This window comes from Desmodus rotundus, chromosome 4, assembly GCF_022682495.2.
Source record: "Desmodus rotundus isolate HL8 chromosome 4, HLdesRot8A.1, whole genome shotgun sequence".
NCBI lineage: Eukaryota > Metazoa > Chordata > Mammalia > Chiroptera > Phyllostomidae > Desmodus > Desmodus rotundus.
Genome location: NC_071390.1, coordinates 49,255,603 through 49,273,723, shown reverse-complemented (window position 1 = coordinate 49,273,723; position 18,121 = coordinate 49,255,603). Strand labels below are relative to the sequence as shown.

Here is an 18,121-nt window from a genome sequence, read left to right as displayed (position 1 = left end):
CCTTGCCTGCAAGAGAAAGTTACAAAGCACTGACTCGTGCCCCAGTGAAGCCAGGGCTTGACATTTCACTGGAGTTGGTACTGATGGCCTGCCTCTCCGAACACATTCAATGACACAGAAGTTAGTGTGCGAGTCCAGAGGTCAGCAAACTTTACTATCTTGCTCTGAGCTGGCAAGAGGCAAAAGGGAAAGTACGTGTGGCACACTATTGCATGATTTGTCTGTTCATAAGTCAGTCACATATGAGAATCCAGCTTTTTCCAAGAATACTAGTTTCATCTGCTCAAAGGCAGAAAACAGCAATTCAATGAAAAGAACATCTCAAAAAATTCTCTGAATAGTATTTGCTCTGCAGAGATTCCTTTAATATTCAGCAATACATTGTATTACTGACTGAACTACCCTTCTACTACTTTTTTCTAGCCTGTGTTCTAACTACTGGTGAAACAGTGTGATGTGGTATTCACAAGGTCAGAGAGTCATGGCCTTCTGAAAGTTAATGGGGGTCTGGATGGAAACAAGGGAGGGACACTTTCTATTTAATTAAAATTATCTTACTAGGCTTTCCTTTAATAAAGTGAACATCTCATTTTATATAATGGACATTGTTTTGCAAAAAGAAGAGTTTAAATCAAAATGTCTTTAAGGCACATTATGAGAAACCCAGGCCATCAACAAACTTTTAGATAAAACTTGGCATTCTTTGAAATGTGAATAACATTATTAATTTACAATTAGGATTTTTGAAATATATATATATTTAACAAATACGATTGGGTGTATAAGTGATGCAAATATCTGCCTACAACTTCCATCAGACCTTAGCTTTTGGGGTCTGGCCTGATAAATTGGAACATAAGTAGAAAAATAAGCTCCAAAGAGCTTTCTACCTGAGAGAAATGTCCTCAGGGGACTCGGAGCTCAAGCCTGGACTTGCCCAATGCTTCCATCTAAGGTCCCTGAGGACCTGGGATGGATTGGGCAAGGAGAGGCGCAGAGTGAATCCTCCTCCACTGGGGAGGGTGGGAATAACAAGTTATACTTTCTGAATGTTTACAAGCAGCCAGGCTCTTCCTCCAACTCCTGACGTATTAACTCAGTTAATCATCCTAACAGTTCATGAAATAGTTACTGTGACTATCTCCATTTCCCAGGTGGGAAACTGAGTCTGGGAGGTTAAAGGCAATTTGCCCGATGCCATACACTTAGAAAGTGGTGGAACTGCTACTTAGCTGGCAGCCATTATAGGTGTCAGTAATAGGCCCGGTTTTGCAGGCAGGGCCTTTCTGGTAAAGCGTGTGAGTTATAAAAAAAACCTTTTAAGATAAGTAATTACTCTGTAGGAAAGGGTGTGTCAGAGTCAAAGGCGAATTCTCCTTGTGCGTGGTTGGGGAGAGGTCTGCGACCAGTTCCTAGCTGCTTCAAGCTGAGAACTTGAGCTTGTACTCTCCTTTGTCAAAGCCCGAAAGTCCGCAGGCCAAATAATAGAGCCAAAATCGGCTGCCAGCCACGTGGCCCAGACTGCGAGCAAGGGGCCGGTCAGTGGGGGCGGGCCCGAGGGGGCGAGGCTAGGACCCAAGGACGCGCAGGCCGGGCAGAGTGCGCCTGCGCACGAGGTGGGCCGAGCCGGGGAGGCGCAGACGAGCGTTTGCGAGCCGCGTTAAAGGCGGCTCCCGGCGCCGCTCCCGAGTTCAGCCCTAACACTGCGCAGGCGCGGAGGTTTTCTTGTCAGTCGGATCCGCGTGTAGGCTACTGGCTCTGTGGCAGAGGCGGCGGCGGCTGGCCTCGGGCACCATGAGCGGCTTCAGCAGCGAGGAGCGCGCAGCGCCCTACACTCTCGAGTACCGGGTCTACTTCAGTGAGTACTGGCGGCCCCGCGGCCTTTCCCCGCCCCCATGTCCATTCATTCCCGGGCCTCGTCCCGCGTCCAGCCGGGGCGCCTGCGGCCCGCGCTTAGCCCCTTGTCCCGGGCGCGGGATGGGCGCCTCTGGCCGGTGGCTGGGACGTGGGACGACCCAGTAAGTCCCATTTCACGCGTCTGGACCGCGGGCGGGAGAGCGTGGGCTCGGTGGACCCGAATCTGGGCCAGGCTAGTTTTGCAGGTGTTCGGTAGTGTGTGATGGGAAAAGGAAACCTCTGAGTCACCCTAGAAAGGTGCCTAGAGGTAATCTAATTCCCTTAAGAGGATTGCTGAATTTGGAGGAAGAGGAGGAGGGGTGCGGGGGAGCGGGGGGAGAAGACGCCCTAAGACGCCCTAATTCCATCACTGTAGCTCAGACTTTGGGCACCAAGCGGAGTAAGTGCAGCTCCTTGTGCAAGACGGTGAAACAGGCCCAGATCGCGAGCGTTCAGTAGAGGACTGGACCCATTCCTTTCTCAGGGAAGGGTTGGAGGGGGATCCCGCCAGCGCCCCTGCCTCTCTGCCGCCTGTTTTCCCTAAAGCACTGATGCTGGGAACTGGCCTATGAAACAGAAAGCTGTTCTCTGCAAGTTAAACAGGTGACGTCAATCTGGCAAGCAGAGTGAGAAAGTGCGGAGTTTTTGCCCGTGTGCAGGGGCTAGGCGTCTAGGGGTACTTACCCCAAGTGCGCACTGTGAGCAGAGGTGGCCGCTGGCTCCACTTGCCCCGACGCACCACCTCTTGCCCTGTAGGTGGAGGAGAGCTACTTTCGGGTTCAATCTTACAAGTACCGCGCGCTAACCGATTGCGCCACTGGAGCTCCTACCTTCGGGTTTATCTTTACTCTCTACCAACCCCCTTCCTAAGCTACTAGGAAATAGATTATGGGAGATGAAGGAGGCGTTCGAAAAGGTGTCGCCAAAGGCCTTCTATTTTAACTTCACAGTTTCAGTATTTGGAAGAAAGTGGGCAGGTGCACTGAATTCTGTGAGTTCTCCAGTGTGTGAAGGGCAGGAAAGTGGGTTTAAGGGAACAAATGGGAATCCGGAAAGAGTGGACAAAGCTCCGATCAAAAAACTAAGTAGCCGGGGGTGGGAGGAAAAGGTAGGTGAACTCTCAAGTTTACACATCTAGTTGAACATTACACTACCATGTAAAGTCCAGGAAGGCTGAAACTCCCTTTTTTTAAATTTTGGAAATAGCAAGGGCAGTGCAGGAACTTTTGACAAATAAGTCACTGAGCTATTTTTCCGGAGTTAGTGTTGGCACCAGAAGTTCTTTAGAGGAGGGATTTAGAGGCGTGGCCCTGGTTTGGAGGCCCGGGAATGGTTTGAGTAATATTCAAGCTATATTTGCAGAGCAAACACAGCTTTTACATTATGTATTGGTAACGAATATTTGATAGCCGTCATGGAAGACCACAGCCACTCCTTGACTTTGGCACTGGCTAAAGTAACTTTATCAGATGAAACTCTCTGGAACTAAAGAAACACCAATAATTAGATCCAATTATATAATTTTAAGTTTTCTTAAATCATAGATTTCTTAGACTCCTTCCTTAATAGGAATTGTTTTTAACCTCTATAAATGTTACATTTACCAGTCTCTCTAAAACAGAGTGGGGGGGACTGCAGAGTCACAGTTAACTCTATGGGATTGGGAGTGGCCCCAGATTTTTCCTATTCCACTTTTGTTTCTAAACCTGAAGGGATGCAGTGCGGACTGACCCTTTGGTTAGTCTACAAAGAAAGGAAATTTTGAATTCCTGTTTGGATATAGTAGTTGGGTCTCTAGAATATAGAAATTACCCGTGAAAGTGTTACAGCAGCTTGATTATCCCAAAGAAAAATCATAATCTAAGGTGGCCCTATTTTACTGGAATAACATTTAAGACACCATGGTTTATAATCCAGCAAATTGATGCCCTCCCTCCTCTCCAAGCCCAAGTATCTCATTAGTTTTGTGAACTGCTAACTGATGTAAGATCAACCCCAAACAATTTGCTCACTTTTTGTATACTGTGCACTGCTAGGCTCTGGGGATACAGAGGTGTGTATGTAAGGCAGTCCCTGCCCTCACAGTACCCCTTTTGATTCCTGAGGAATGCATAGGGTGAAAATGTAGCCCAGTCTTAGAGGAGGGTCAGGAAAGATGCAGTATACAACCAGTTTTTTGTGGGGATAAAATCTTGTTATAAAAGTGTGTACTTTACCGCTCTGGTGAGTGGTGTTGAAAATGGGAGAGGCGGTGTGTGTGGGAGCAGGGGATGTATGGGAAATCTCTGTACCTTCTCAACTTTATTGTAAACCTGAAACTGCTCTTAAAAATTAAGTGTTTAAAAAAGTGTCCTTCATAGATCTGGAAATATAATTAACAAAAAAATAATAACTTTTTCTAATTTACTTTGCAGAAAATGAAAAGGGACAGTATATATCTCCATTTCATGATATTCCAATTTATGCAGATAAGGTAAGGTATTGCCACCTTTTGAACCCAGTCTCTTTACTGAGATCAGTTAGTTTCACATACGGATTTTCTTAAAATGAGTGCTTAAAATGCCTCATTGTGCTGTGAGTTAAAGGAACATTAACTAAATAAGAAGTCAGTCTTTTTTTCTTTTTTAAATTCTCACCCGAGGATATGTTCATTGAATTTAGAGAGAGAAGAAGGGGGAGAGAGAGAAAAACACACATTGATGTGAGAGAGATACACTGATTGGTCACTTCCTATATGCACCCCAACTGAGGATCAAACCCACAGCCTAGGTATGTGCCCTGACCGGTGATGGAACCCGCAACCCTTTCGGTGTATGGGATGGCGCTCCAACCAACTGAGCACCCATCCAGGGCAAGAAGTCAGTCTTAAATTCAGATATTCAGTTAAAGAAGCAACTGAATAAATAGGAATAGAAGCAAATGTTGTAAAGCTCTCAGTTAACAAAAAAATTACATTGGTCTTCTCTGTATGGGTATTTGGAACTAAAATCTTAGTACTTTATTAATGGTTTTAAAATTAAGTAGCCAGTTCAAAATTTGGGCTTTGAAATATTTACTAAACAGTAAAAATAAAGTAGATTATTCAGTGAATACAGAAAAATTCAGTATTTTTAATGGACTGGTAGACTTAAGGTCTACAAGTAGAGTTAATAAAGGTAAGTCCACAGACTTCTAAAAAAAGATGTCTATTCTTGTATATACCAGTGAGCCAAAGAAATCTAACTTTAGCACAAATTGATAGGTTTGCCACAAAATGGTAAGAATCTTTACTTTCCTAGGAAAAAAGTTTACAACTACATATTCCAAAATATTCATGATTCTTGGGCGGTAGAATTAATTGCTAGTGACTCTTTTTGTTTCTACTTTCATTTTTGCCTTTTTATATCTTCTCTCCTTTTTATAAAGAGCCGTGTTACTTGTACAGATTTAAGTAGTTATTTAGCCTACTTTCCAATAGGAGAAGTTTGTACTGTATTTAGGAAATGAAAAAAGAACAAACGCTTGATCCTTTTCTCTACCTTAAACCATTTTTTCCCACTTAGTCAAGAAGCTTGATTCACAGTGAGTGCAAAGCTTTTTGAGTTACAAAAGCTGCATAGGTTATTGGGGTTTTTTTTAGCTAGATGTCTGTACATAAACATGTGACCATCACATTGTAGTACATGACTAGAATACTAGTAAAGATGAAATTTTATTCGTGTGTGCTGTCTTACTATTTTTCTGTGCTCGATTATCAGAGAAAAATAGACAAATTCATTTCACTTCTGCCAGGAAGTTTGCTGCGCTTGGCAGAAAATGCAACCTGTGTATCACTTCCAGGGAGCCTGCCCGAGCGGCTCCCGCTGGAGGCCGTGGAGCACGCAGCCACGGGCCAGTTACATGCCGCAGTTACAGGAGGGCCTCTAATTGGCAAGTGTCCTCCTACGGGATTCTCAAAGTTGTATTTACTCAGAAACCTATTCTGTTACATCCGATCTCCTGGGAGATGGTAGGAACTGCAGGATCCTCCCTCCCTCTCGAATTGGCATCATTTGGTTGGCTTGAATGTTTGTTGTATAATTAGTATGTATAGTAAAGCCCTTTACAGTAACATCTCTGACCATCTTGAGTAATGAAGAGTTATAAAATGATGACCCTATGTTTAGTGATGGTACTTTGGCTTACAGATGTACTAAGGAAGGAAAACATTTTCTTGATGTACGTCGTATAGCTCTCTTGTGTGTGTGTGTGTGTGTGTGTGTGTGTCTTAGTCCATTTGGGTTGCTATACCAAAATGCCACAGACTGGATAGCTTATAAACAGCAGAAATGATTTGCTTACAGTTCTGGGGCTAGAAGTTTGAGATCAGTGTGCCAGCACAGTCAGGCGAGGACCCTCTTCTGGTTGCAGACCTCTCAGTGTACCCTCGTGTGGCAGAAGAGTCCAGGGCGCTCTGCAGGGCCTCTTTCATAAGGCACTAATCCCCTTCCTGAGGGCTCTACCCTCACACCCTAACCGCTTCCCAAAGGTCCCACATAATATACCATCATCTTTGAGGATTAGGATTTTGACCTAGGAAATTTGGGGAGACACAGTGGGACCATAGCAATAAGGGATTAGAGAATAATCTAGCCAAGGACCAGAATGATAGCAGTTGTGGTACCTAATCTTATTGCTGCTTCAAGTTACATCAAAATAGGACATTGAGACTACATTGGTTTCATGTAAAACATCCTCACTCCAATTATGGTGACTCCTTAAAGTCTCGGACTGGATTGGTTGTGTCTATACTGTAACCTGGGATTACTCAAATGAAGACTTCGTATTTTCATTTTGAGCCAAAGCTGGCTCAAAAGCACAAGCGCTTGCAACAGCTCTGTTTCACTGGTGGTCCAGACCTCCATGAACTTCAGCCCTTCGGATTCCTGGCTGCGAAGCAGGAAAGAGTTGTTTTGTTTTTAAGGAAGTTAAGGATATACAAAACAAGTAAGGGTGTGGTACACAAATTATTTTGGATTATAGCCTAAATAAAAGATCAGATTGATTCAGTTGGTTACAGAAGAGTGTGATTTTAAAATATTCCAATATGATTAAATTTATATAAATTTTTTGTGTGTGTGGCCATAGACCATCTTCCTAATATGGTCATCCATTTGCTAGGTGATTATGAGGGAAAGGACCTTTAACCTAAATCAGCCCCACTAAGGAAAAATGCCCAAAGGCTTATCCTATTCCAAGTCAGTTCCTTTCAATGTGGAAAGCTTTCAATTTAGTTTATCTGCCATTAGGTAATCAATCCAGCCAATTCTGGGAATCCTTACAATTTAGATACCCTGCTAGGATTATTTCCAAATCCATTGGCTAGAAGAAGGCAGAGACTCACTGGATTCTTTTTCAAGATTATGAGAATGTCCTGCCCTGGCTGGTGTGGCTCAGTGGATTAGCCTGTGAACCAAAGAGTCACTGGTTCGATTCCCAGTCTAGGGAACACGCCTGGGTTGTGGGCCAGGCCCCTGAGGGGGTGTATGAGGGGCAACCACACAGTGTTGTTTCTCTCCCTCTTTCCCTTCCCCTCTCTCTAAAAATAAATAAACAAAATCTTAAAAAAAAATGTCTTTTGCTTTGGGTCTGTTTGGGGATTAAATATAAAAAAGCACCTGTAGCTCAGAATGTCTTCAGACATAAAATTTGTAATATACCAGAAATTTTAAAAATCCAAAACATACCACAAACTGAAACATTGAGTCAATATTATCTAAATTTGAAAGTGTTCCTATATTATGACTGGATGTTTAGTTTTAGAAGTTTGGTATTTTTCTATTCCATCTTAAGCTTTGATGTTAATTAATACAATACTAGTCCTAACAATATAGGCCTCTACTTGTTTTTCAGGCTACTGTTGGGAGCATGGATAAATAATGGAGCTATGTTTCTTTTCTCTCCTAAAAAAAAGTCAAGCTTCTAATCAAATAGATCGGTTGATGCTTGAGAAATATAGCAGAATACTTTTTGCTGTATGTATCATCCTTAACTTTTTAAAGAGACTATGTCAGCGTACCCAAATTTTTTAAGACTCCTTTTACTTCTCAAGTGGATGCTTTTTAGGTTACTCACGTTCTTACAGGGCTTGCTTTCTTTCGAGCTTTCTATTTCTTTTTATAAACAGCTCCATAAATTGAAATTTTAAAAATGTCACAGAATTAATAATATCAACACTGTTTGTCTTCCCCAAGTTGTTATTTATGTAGCATGTTTGGGTTTTCTGGGTTGTTTTGTTTACCTTTTGGTTTTGCATTTTCCAGACCAAAGTTAGAACTGGGAACATAGAGGAAAACTGTTAACAATGAAACTTCATTGACGTGTTATAACTAAAGAATAAGCTCCTATTTCTTCCCCTCAGATGAGCGTAAGACTGAAATTTGAAAACAGCTAGTCTAACCGTAATGTCTGTGGTTAATCAACTTTATCAAAAAATTCAGTCGTGATGATTAAATATGCGTACAGTGTGCTTATAGCAAAGTCTCGATACACCAGTTTGGAGATGAGACCTGTGATCACCCTGCTACTGTAGTATTCCTGTCCGGTCAGTGAAGGTACAAGCCTGCTCCAGATACAGGATTCTTGCTGGGTGTGCGCCATATGATCCCGCAATCCGCTTCTGGGTATAGTGTGAAGGCAACGAAAACAGCATATTGAGAGCTGTCCGCACTCCCGTGTGCTTTGCGGCACTAGTCACAGGAGCCGAGATGTGGAAACAAGCTGTGTCTTCAACAGATGAGTGGATGAGAAAAATATAATGTAAACAAAATATATATATTATGTGTAATAGATATATATGAATGAGGGGGGACCCCCCAAAACCAGAATTTATTTATAAAACATTTATTCATTCTTACATGTGTAAACTTCAGTCACCTTCAAAGTACTCTCCATTTGATGCAATACCCCTAGCAAGATGTTTTTTTCCACTATTCAAAAACAGTTTTTGAGCTTGTCGATTTTGATGCCTTTTAGTGCTTCTGCCATTTTTTTGTTTCACCTCATCCACTCGGACAAAAATGTCTCCATTTGAGGACTTTTTTCATTGTGGGAAACAAAAGTCGCTTGGGGCAAGGTTGGGTTGATAGGTGGGGTGAGGCACGGGAGGTGGTGGAGCATGCCATTTCTTTGGTCAAAAATTGCATCACTGAAGGCAAACCCAGCCTCTCACAGCACCACCCGCTGGTACACTGATACAGATGGGTCCCTAGAACACTCACCTAGTGGGGGAAGCCTGTATTACAAGGGGCCCGCCCTCCAGAAGATAGCTTCGTTTTTTTGGGGGGTGGTCCCTCCTCATATATGTCTCATTTATATACATATATATAAAATTACAACAACACGGATGAACCTTGAAAGGCATTATGCTAAGTGGAATAAACCAGACACAGAAAGACAAAATTGCCATGGTATCACTTGTATGTGGAATCTTAAAAAAAAAAAGTTAAAGGCATAGTAACAGAAAGTAGAAGGGTGGTTATCGGACTGAGGGTGGAAGAAATAAGGAGAGGTTGGTAAAGGGTACATACTTTCATCTATAAGATGATTAAGGTCTGAGGATCTAATGTAAAACCTGGTGGCTATAGTTGACTCATACTGTATTGTATAATTGAAATTTGGTAAGAGAATAGAACTTAAGTGATGCCTCCTCCCCCCAAAAGAAAAGATAAATGTGTAAGGTGATGGATATGGTAATTAATAAGATGGGGAGGGGCAAGAAATCTTTTGACAATATACATGTGTGTCAAATCATCACAATGTACGCTTCAGATATCTTATAATTTCATTTGTCAGTTATTCCTCAATAAAGCTGAAAAAATAAAAAGATATAGGTTAAATTTCATATATCCCTAAAATTTATTTGAAATCTTTTTGATTAATGGAATGTTATAATTTAAACTTATTAAGCTTTCAGTCTCCTTAGAATCTGGACATCTTTAACATTCTTACTTTATTGATGAAGTGATTGTTATACTTCTGACTTTGCGAAGTCAGAGCTAAAGCTGTAGTTGGCCTTCTCCCCTCCTTCTGCAGGCCTGTCAGAATCAACCCACTAAGGACCCTAAACTGTCTCCCTTTCTCTGTAACTATAAACAGGGATCCGAGAGCTCTGATGCCAGAGCAGGGATTTACAAATCCAAAGCTTAGAAGTAGAGAATGGAGTTCGGAGAAGTCCTAACAACGGGGCTAATGAAACGGTAAATTCAGGACTGAGCTAAGTAATAGTTGAAACCAGTTAGGATTGAAGAAAGAAGGTATGAATTTCTGGGTGGTACTAAATTTTCTAAAATCTCGTCTCAGTATTTTTAAGTACATAAGCATTGGAAATACTATATGCATGTCTTTCCCAATTTTTAAATTATCAAGTATGTGCAACGTACAGTCTGCCATTTTAACCATTTTTAAATATTCAGTGATATTAAGTGTTTTCATATTGTACAACCATCACCACCCCTCCCCTCCCGAACTCTTCATCTGGTGACACTGAAACTGTACCCGTTGAACAGTAACCCCCGTTCCCCGCCCGGCCCGTCTCTTCAGGTGTCTCGTGTAAGTGGAATCATACAGTATTTGTGTTTCTGTGTCTTGGCTTATTTCCTTTTGCACAGTGTCCTCAGGGTTCATTCATGCAGCATGTGTCAGAATTCCCTTTAAGGCTGAAGAATATTGCGTGTATATGTCACATTTTGCTTCTCCATGTACGCATCAGTGGACCCTTGGGTTGCTTTCACGTTTGACCTACTGAGAGTGATGCTGCTCCGAACGTAGGTGTGCAGACATCCCTTCAAGACCCTGACCTTCCGTCCCCTTCAGTGTATACCCGGGAGTGTCATTGCTAGATCATATACAGGGTCTGGCACAAACAACGCCCCTGTTTTTTTATTACAAAATCATGAGCATGTAATTCTGAAACATAACAATATCACACCCATGCACACCATATGACATTTTAGGTAAGTGTTCAGATTAAAACTATAAATTATTACACCCATGTTGCTACCCTACCAACCACACTCCAGGAGGCCTTACTTCTGCCACACCCTTGTCTGTTACATCACATTTCCCGAGGCCAGGAGCCTGGAGAAAGGCTGAGGACTCCAACAGGGCATCGCGTTGAGGAGGACTTACATAGGAGGTGTGTCTTGCGCGGTGGCGAGATAACACGGATATCCTCCATGCCTTCCACGCAGTGTTTACAGCTGAAAACACCAAGTCTGGGCGCTGGGAAAGGAATGAGTATTGAATGCAAGGGAAGGGGGGCCGCTAGGTGCCCGGCGGCTTTGGCGGCAGAGCTGGTTAAGAGATAAGATCAAGGGTGGCTCACTACAGTTCCTGTGTACATTCGCAAATGGGGGGTGGGGGCGCAAGAGTCGATGTGGCAGATTAGCTTAGAGACTGAGTCAGCTATGGCCGTAGTGCACGATAAAATAATTCCACTTGTAAGTTTTTGAAATACCGCTATGCTGTTTTCCACAGAGGCTGAGCCGTTTTACTTTCCTACCACTACTAGCACACAAGAGTTCCAATGGGAATGCAGGTTTTAACAGTAAAAGTTTTTCTAGCGATGGCTAATTGGTTGAATTTCTCACATCTGTTGCTCTGAAAATCGTTTCACTTTCCCCTAGTGGCAACCCCCTGAATTAGTCCTGGTGTCTAAGAGAAATAAACTGCTCCTTCCTAAGTAGTTCCTGCTAATATATGAGAAACCTCTTTTTATGTGGAAGTATTTAAAAGCACATTTCTATGTGATAATTAACGGAGAAAGGAATAACTAAAAGCTACTGCACATTTTTTGCTTTTATCAAAAATACAGGAATCACTACAGCATGTCCATACGGTTGAGGATGTGTTAAAGCATTCATCTGACAGACCAGTCCCTCATCTACAGTAGGCTTGTGGAGCCCAAGCTGCAGCATGAGGCCTGCAAGCTGGTAGGACCTGGTCTGGAAATCCAGCCCTTCTGGAGTTAAAAGCTTTTATTCTGTTCATCCCTAGTCTTCAGTGCCTAGAAAAGTGTCTGGGACATAATTGTAGTGCTCAATCAATATTTGTTGAGACAAAGAAATGAGTTGGATATGTGGCTTCTTGCAGGATACTCCTTGCTATTTTTGGCTCAGCTAATGATGTTTTCTGTTTGTTTTGGTTTCCATTAGTTATGCAGGTTTGTGATATTAGGTAATGTGGTTTTGAGATTTATATATTTATCATTTCATTCCATTGGGGTGTTGAGTGTAGTTTTCAAACTTTGAATTAGTGGTTTCAGCTCTATTTGCTACTTTTTCTCTAGGCAGTGTATTCATTTTGTAATATTTTCTTAAAAAAAAAATTAACCACCAGTCTCCTCCATTATGTCAGCTCAGTTTAACCTTTCACGTAGCAACAGCTCCATCTTGTGAGCTGGTAGAATATTGCTGCTGGAAACTGAAAGCCCCTGCTCTGTTCCACCCAGTCTCGTGGACTTACAGGTCCTACATCTTAATGCCAAAGTGATGCAGGTAGATGCTGTTCTTGTAAACTACCCTGAAATATTAGTGTTACTTTTCTAAAGCCATTCATTATTACTTTCCAAGGATAGGACCGTTTATTCAGTCCTGGATTTAAATATTACCTCCATTCTTTGTAGTTTTTGTGTTGTTAGCAAGTAAGTGTCAAGAGGCTGAGAACTATCTTAGTCACCCTTGGCTTAACCAGGAACTTACATGGTTGGCAGAAGTTTTTACACTCTTGAACATAAATCTGTGTAGCTTTTCTGATTGGTTAAAAATAGCAGCAAGGTACTTATTGACTTGAAACCTTTGACTTATTGTTGCTCACCAGTCCTTGTTTGTTTTTTTAATTGAATTTACTGGGGTGATTTAATGAAGTTACAAGGTGATGTCGGTTAATAAAGTTATGTAGTCTTCATCTGTACAGTTCTATAAGTCCCTATTTTTAATGCAAACTAGAAAGGATGTAGTTCTAAGAAGTTGTGTAACTATGTGCTTTTCCTTTGAAATAAACTTTTAAAAGTATACATTTTATAATAGAGTGATCGCAGACTTGGCTTCATGTGTGCCTCTTGTAGAGGCTGTGAACTGAAAAACCGAATTTAAAGTTTTATTCCTTGGTGAACATAATTTTCTGACTCCTTGAAGCTCAGTTTTAATTACACACCCTACGTCAAGTTGATATTTAACTTAGGTGTGCAAAATGAGATCACTGTGTGATTTTCTTTCATTGTGTTTTTAAACAGTAAGCACTTGGAAATTTTAAAAATATTTTATTTTTTTTTAAGATTTTATTCATTCTTAGTAGGGGAGGGAGGAAGAGGGAGAGAAACATCGATTGGTTGCCTCTCACATGCACTGTGAGTGGGAATCATACTGGTGACCTTTCACTTTGCAGGATGACGCCCAACCAAGTGAGCCACCCGGGTAGGGCAGAAGTATGTCGTTCATTTTAAAGTAGTCAACTTACGGCTGTAAACTAATCACACTAGAAATGCTGTTGGTTAAAATATTTTTGGAACGTACTTTATTTCAGCGTCAAACTTCTTGTCCCTTCGATGAGTGAGTACTTGATTTTTAAAAACAGCCAAATTGGGAGGATAATGTGGGTAATTTTGTTTGAGGCTAAAACTAAAGTATGACAAAGTAATTAAATGGATTTGGGATTTGTTTATAAACCACCTCTGAACTAAGCGATCCAAAACCATTCTGAGTAATTGCAGAGTCACAGTGGAAATGAATGGGCTTTGGAGACGATTGCTTTGAAGGTGGACTTCCTCAGAGACGTAAGTTCTGTTAGGTCTAGAAAGTGTTTCCTTTCTTTATAAAACTATTCTCTACACACACACACTCTCACTCACACACACACACACACCGGCCCAACTGTGTAATTATGACTCCAAAGATCTGAAATGACGAGCAGTTGACTTGGAGGGACTAGGGCACCTCGTGGAAGAGGACACATTAGCTCCTGTGACCATCTGACCTTCTGTTTTTCAGGATGTGTTCCACATGGTAGTCGAAGTACCGCGCTGGTCCAATGCGAAAATGGAGGTATGTTTGCCTTAGATTGACTGGCAGATGTGGGATGTTACCGTATTTTGCCACATACAAGGTGCTCCTGTGTAAAATGCGCACCCATGTTTTTTGGCGCATTATACCATTATTATACTCGTGGTATGTAATCATTATACCCATGCATGATGCTAATCTGTATTTTCCCCTCAAAAATTTGGGCCAAAAAGCACACATTATACACAGCAAAATACTGTGGTTTTCATCTAACCACACTGATTTGCTCAAGGGTTAACAGCGAAGGCCCAAGGTTTCCTCTTTCTAGTCCCAATCTGTTTTCCAGTTGTTTCTCCCATTGCCTGCCAATCTTACCTCTGTGCCCCAACTAAACTCCACCATTTACAGTATAAAAATGCACCACAGACTTACCTTCCCGATGCCTTCGCTTCTGGAGTTCCCAAAGCCTGGAATTCTCCTGTCTTGTTCTTTTTAAATGTCACGACTTCACAGAGTCAACAGGCTCTCCTTGGCCACCCCAGCCACAACTGATCTTATGAGAATTTCTGCTGCATTTTGCTAATTTCCTTCTGATGACACCTAAGTAAATATTTGGCTTTTTGTTATGGATATTTATTATGTGTTTTGTATCAATTAAGCTTTTTGAATGTAACCCACTTTGCATGTAATAGACAATCAAAGATTTCAGTTTTTTAAATGCTCTAAAGGAAAGCTGAATTTGGTAATATTTATTTTGCCTTTTTAATAAAAATCTTTTATTTCTCAAATGTTAGGATTTATTCCAGGTAAGTTCAGTTTTTGCTCTCTGGAATTAATAAATGTTCTTTTTCCCTTCTTGATAGTTCCCATATACCTGAATGTTTTCCACTGAAAGGCTGACTGTGGAGAAACTTTTATTTCAACTTACAAAAACATTAGGGGTGTGATACGTCGTTACAGTGGGAGGAGTGGTGTGCATTCCATGAGTAATTTCTGCAAGTCCTTTATCTGAATAGTATTTCATGTCCAAATAGGTGGTGATTGGAAATTTTTTAATTTCAGATTGCTACAAAGGACCCCTTAAACCCAATTAAACAAGATGTGAAAAAAGGAAAGCTCCGTTACGTGGCCAATTTGTTCCCTTATAAAGGGTATATCTGGAACTACGGTGCCATCCCGCAGGTATGCCTCTGTGCGGTTGTGAGAAATGTACTTTTCAGCGTGCAAAAAAGTTAACCCTCTGCTGATAGTAACAAAAGATTTAAACACCTTCAGAAAGGTTTTGCTAGAATAGCCTTTAAAAACATAATGGGTAATTAACTGTTTTAATACTTCCTTGAATAACTTACTTTCAAGATAAATTGAAAGGTAATTGTTTACAAAAATGTTGAAGTTCACATTTGAAAGTTCTTTTTTGAAATATTTACCTTTCTATAGAGACTAGTTATAAACTATACAAATTCTTTTTGTACAGAATGAGTGGCAAATCTATTAAGAGAGACAGTGCAGGCTAGCGGTTATAAAAGCATTGATTTTTGGCCCCAGACAGACTAGGGTTCAAATCCCAAGGCTACCACTTGCTAAGTTACCTAATTGGTTTCTGTTTCGTCCTCCCTGAGACATGACTATCTCCCCCGGAGTTATTAATAGTACTGAGCTCTTGTGGCTATTCTGAGGAAGAAAGCACTTAGTTCACACAGCTGCTGACCTTTGTGTTTAGAGTCCTGATTCCTTCTCTGAGCCAAGCTCTCTGTCATAAGTAAGTAAGATTCTGTTTTCCTGACTAGTCAACCCTCTGGGGCGGGGGGAGTCGGCATTGTTTACGAATTAATCCCCAGCACTGTGCCGGTGTGCGGTAGGTCTTGTGTAACATCTGAATAAAGAATCACTAGAGTCCCGTCTATTACGAGTAAATGATGGGTTTAATTCTGGCTTGGCTGGGATAATGCTGTGACCCTCAGGAGTTTTACACAAAACATCCAATTAATTTTTTTCCTATTGGTAAATGGTTTGTGTTTACTAACCATTAAGCCTATTAAGTGGAATCTACTGTGAAACAATCTGTTACCAAACAGAGGTCAAACTCATCTAGCTTGTTAGGTAATTATGAAGTTGTTTGCCTTAATTATAGGCAGACGCCTTGTACCTCAGTTGATTTAGTATTCAGCCTTGAAATATCATCCATCCGGGAAAACAGTGCTGACATTCTTATTCTTCTGTAGGCTGGATTTGGCTTTGTGGGACCCGGTCCTCCTCTATCCCCCTTCGTATCCCAGCTGAGTAGGCAAATGTATCTAAGAAATGTGTTCTGGATTGGGGGAGAAAAGAACCAAAACAACAGCTATGCTTGGAACTGCACTTCTTGGCAAACGTAGGCCATCTGTTCTTTTATGAAATGCTCTGCAAGGACTCTCTCTTGCAATTTAGCAGGAAAGAAAGCCAGCAATTTGAAGCTTCAAAAAGTCTAATTAAACTTTTTAATTTTGGCTCCTGGCCAGCAGTGACACTCTTACCACAGTGTCAGAACACACAGTGTCTGCTTCCGTGTCACCGCCTCCCTACCTCTGCTCTGGGAACTCATTTTAAAGAAAATCTAGTTAGTAGAAGATAGTAAGTACCAAGAGTCCCTCAAAGCAGTTTCCTTTTAATATGTTTTTTAAAGTAAATATTTAGGCCTATATCTGTGTTTGCATTCATCTCAGTTATTAGGTGGGTGATTTTTGTTTGTTTTAAATAGGATCACTACCTTTTTTAAAGCTTAAATTTAGTGTGGCATTCTGTGCATGATAGGAGCCCTAGCATTTGATCAAAGTTATTGTGTGTAGTGAAGATCCTTAGATGTGAATAAAGAATTTTTTACATGGGAACAAACAGCCGGAGGTTACTGTGTTTTCAGAAGGACTGACGTGGTGATATCTTCTAATGTCAGCACGATGCCCTCTGTCAGGGCATACGTAGGAACCACGTGTTCTAAGCCCTTCTTCCCCCTAGACTTGGGAAGACCCCGGACACAACGACAAACACACTGGCTGTTGCGGCGACAATGACCCAATCGATGTCTGTGAAATTGGAAGCAAGGTAATGGAATCTGGAATGTTTTTCTTTAGTGCCCAGATAATATTAATGAAATATATAACATTCACACTTTAAAAAGTATTATGAATAATGATGTCTCTTCGGGCAATTAGAAACTTCCATTTTATTTAAAGCTCTTGTCTATTTGTATAGTTATAATTTGTGTATTTAAAATCAGCCTGGAAAACGTGTGCCTATGTGACTTACATATGTGCGGAAGGAGTGGACATGTCTGCATTGCTTTAGAAGGCAGGCGACAGCAGTCAGTAAGTGACGGGTATTAGGATGCAAATTTCATCTCAGTCCAAGGGGTTCCTCTACAAAGTAGGGGTGCTTTAGGGTTCGGACTGTAGTTACATGTCTTTATGATATTTCTCAGGCTTGTGGAAATAGTAAACAACTGGAAAAAGTTGTCATTCAGTTTCTTAAGTCATTCAGTCATATTGTATGATGTCTAACTCAATGGCTTCTATAAAATAAGAGGTGGAGAAAGTATGTTAAAACATGTATTTGAAACAAATTATGGAGGGTTCATTCTTTGGCACAAACAATGACAGTTAAAAAAATATTAATTATCCTGAATCATGTTACTGATTCTCTTAGGACCTGTAAGTAGTGAAGGTACATTTTCAACTTTGGAAAGACTGGTAGGCATTTATTCGTTTAGCTTTTTAAAAACTGCTTAAAGGAACAGTCTTAAGGTAAGTCTGCAGAAACTTGGCATCTTCCTTATTTCCTGCTATCGACCAAGCGAAGCTTTTCTTCCAAAGTTTCATTCTGTAGTATTGTCCTGACGGTGGCTATTCACTCTCAGGTATGTGCAAGAGGCGAAGTAATCAAGGTGAAAGTTCTGGGCATATTGGCTATGATTGATGAAGGGGAAACTGACTGGAAGGTGATTGCCATTAACGTGGATGATCCTGATGCAGCCAATTATAATGGTAAGAAACGTTCAAGAGTCTGAACGTGCCTGCATCTGATGCGCCGCTTAACCGGCAGTGACGGAATTGTAAACTCACGCCTTCAAACTGAGAGAGAGTGAGGGAGCAAAACATTTGACGAAGCCTTGTTATTTCTAACACTGAGCTTCTATAAGTAAGTAAACTTTCTCCATTCCAGGAAAGAAAAAATAT

At 41.2% G+C, this 18,121-nt stretch overlaps 1 protein-coding gene across 1 annotated transcript in view; it reads left to right on the top strand.

Annotated features, from left to right (window-relative positions):
* Nucleotides 1–1,650: 1,650 nt before the first annotated feature.
* The window catches only part of PPA1 (inorganic pyrophosphatase 1), a 36,643-nt gene continuing 20,172 nt past the window's right edge, over nucleotides 1,651–18,121 (top strand). The window contains exons 1-6 of the mRNA XM_053922539.2: nucleotides 1,651–1,858; nucleotides 4,311–4,369; nucleotides 13,902–13,955; nucleotides 14,976–15,095; nucleotides 16,905–16,991; nucleotides 17,803–17,929. Coding sequence (XP_053778514.1) covers nucleotides 1,795–1,858; nucleotides 4,311–4,369; nucleotides 13,902–13,955; nucleotides 14,976–15,095; nucleotides 16,905–16,991; nucleotides 17,803–17,929 — 511 coding nt within the window. The 5' untranslated portion in view covers nucleotides 1,651–1,794. The remainder of the gene's footprint in view (nucleotides 1,859–4,310; nucleotides 4,370–13,901; nucleotides 13,956–14,975; nucleotides 15,096–16,904; nucleotides 16,992–17,802; nucleotides 17,930–18,121) is intronic.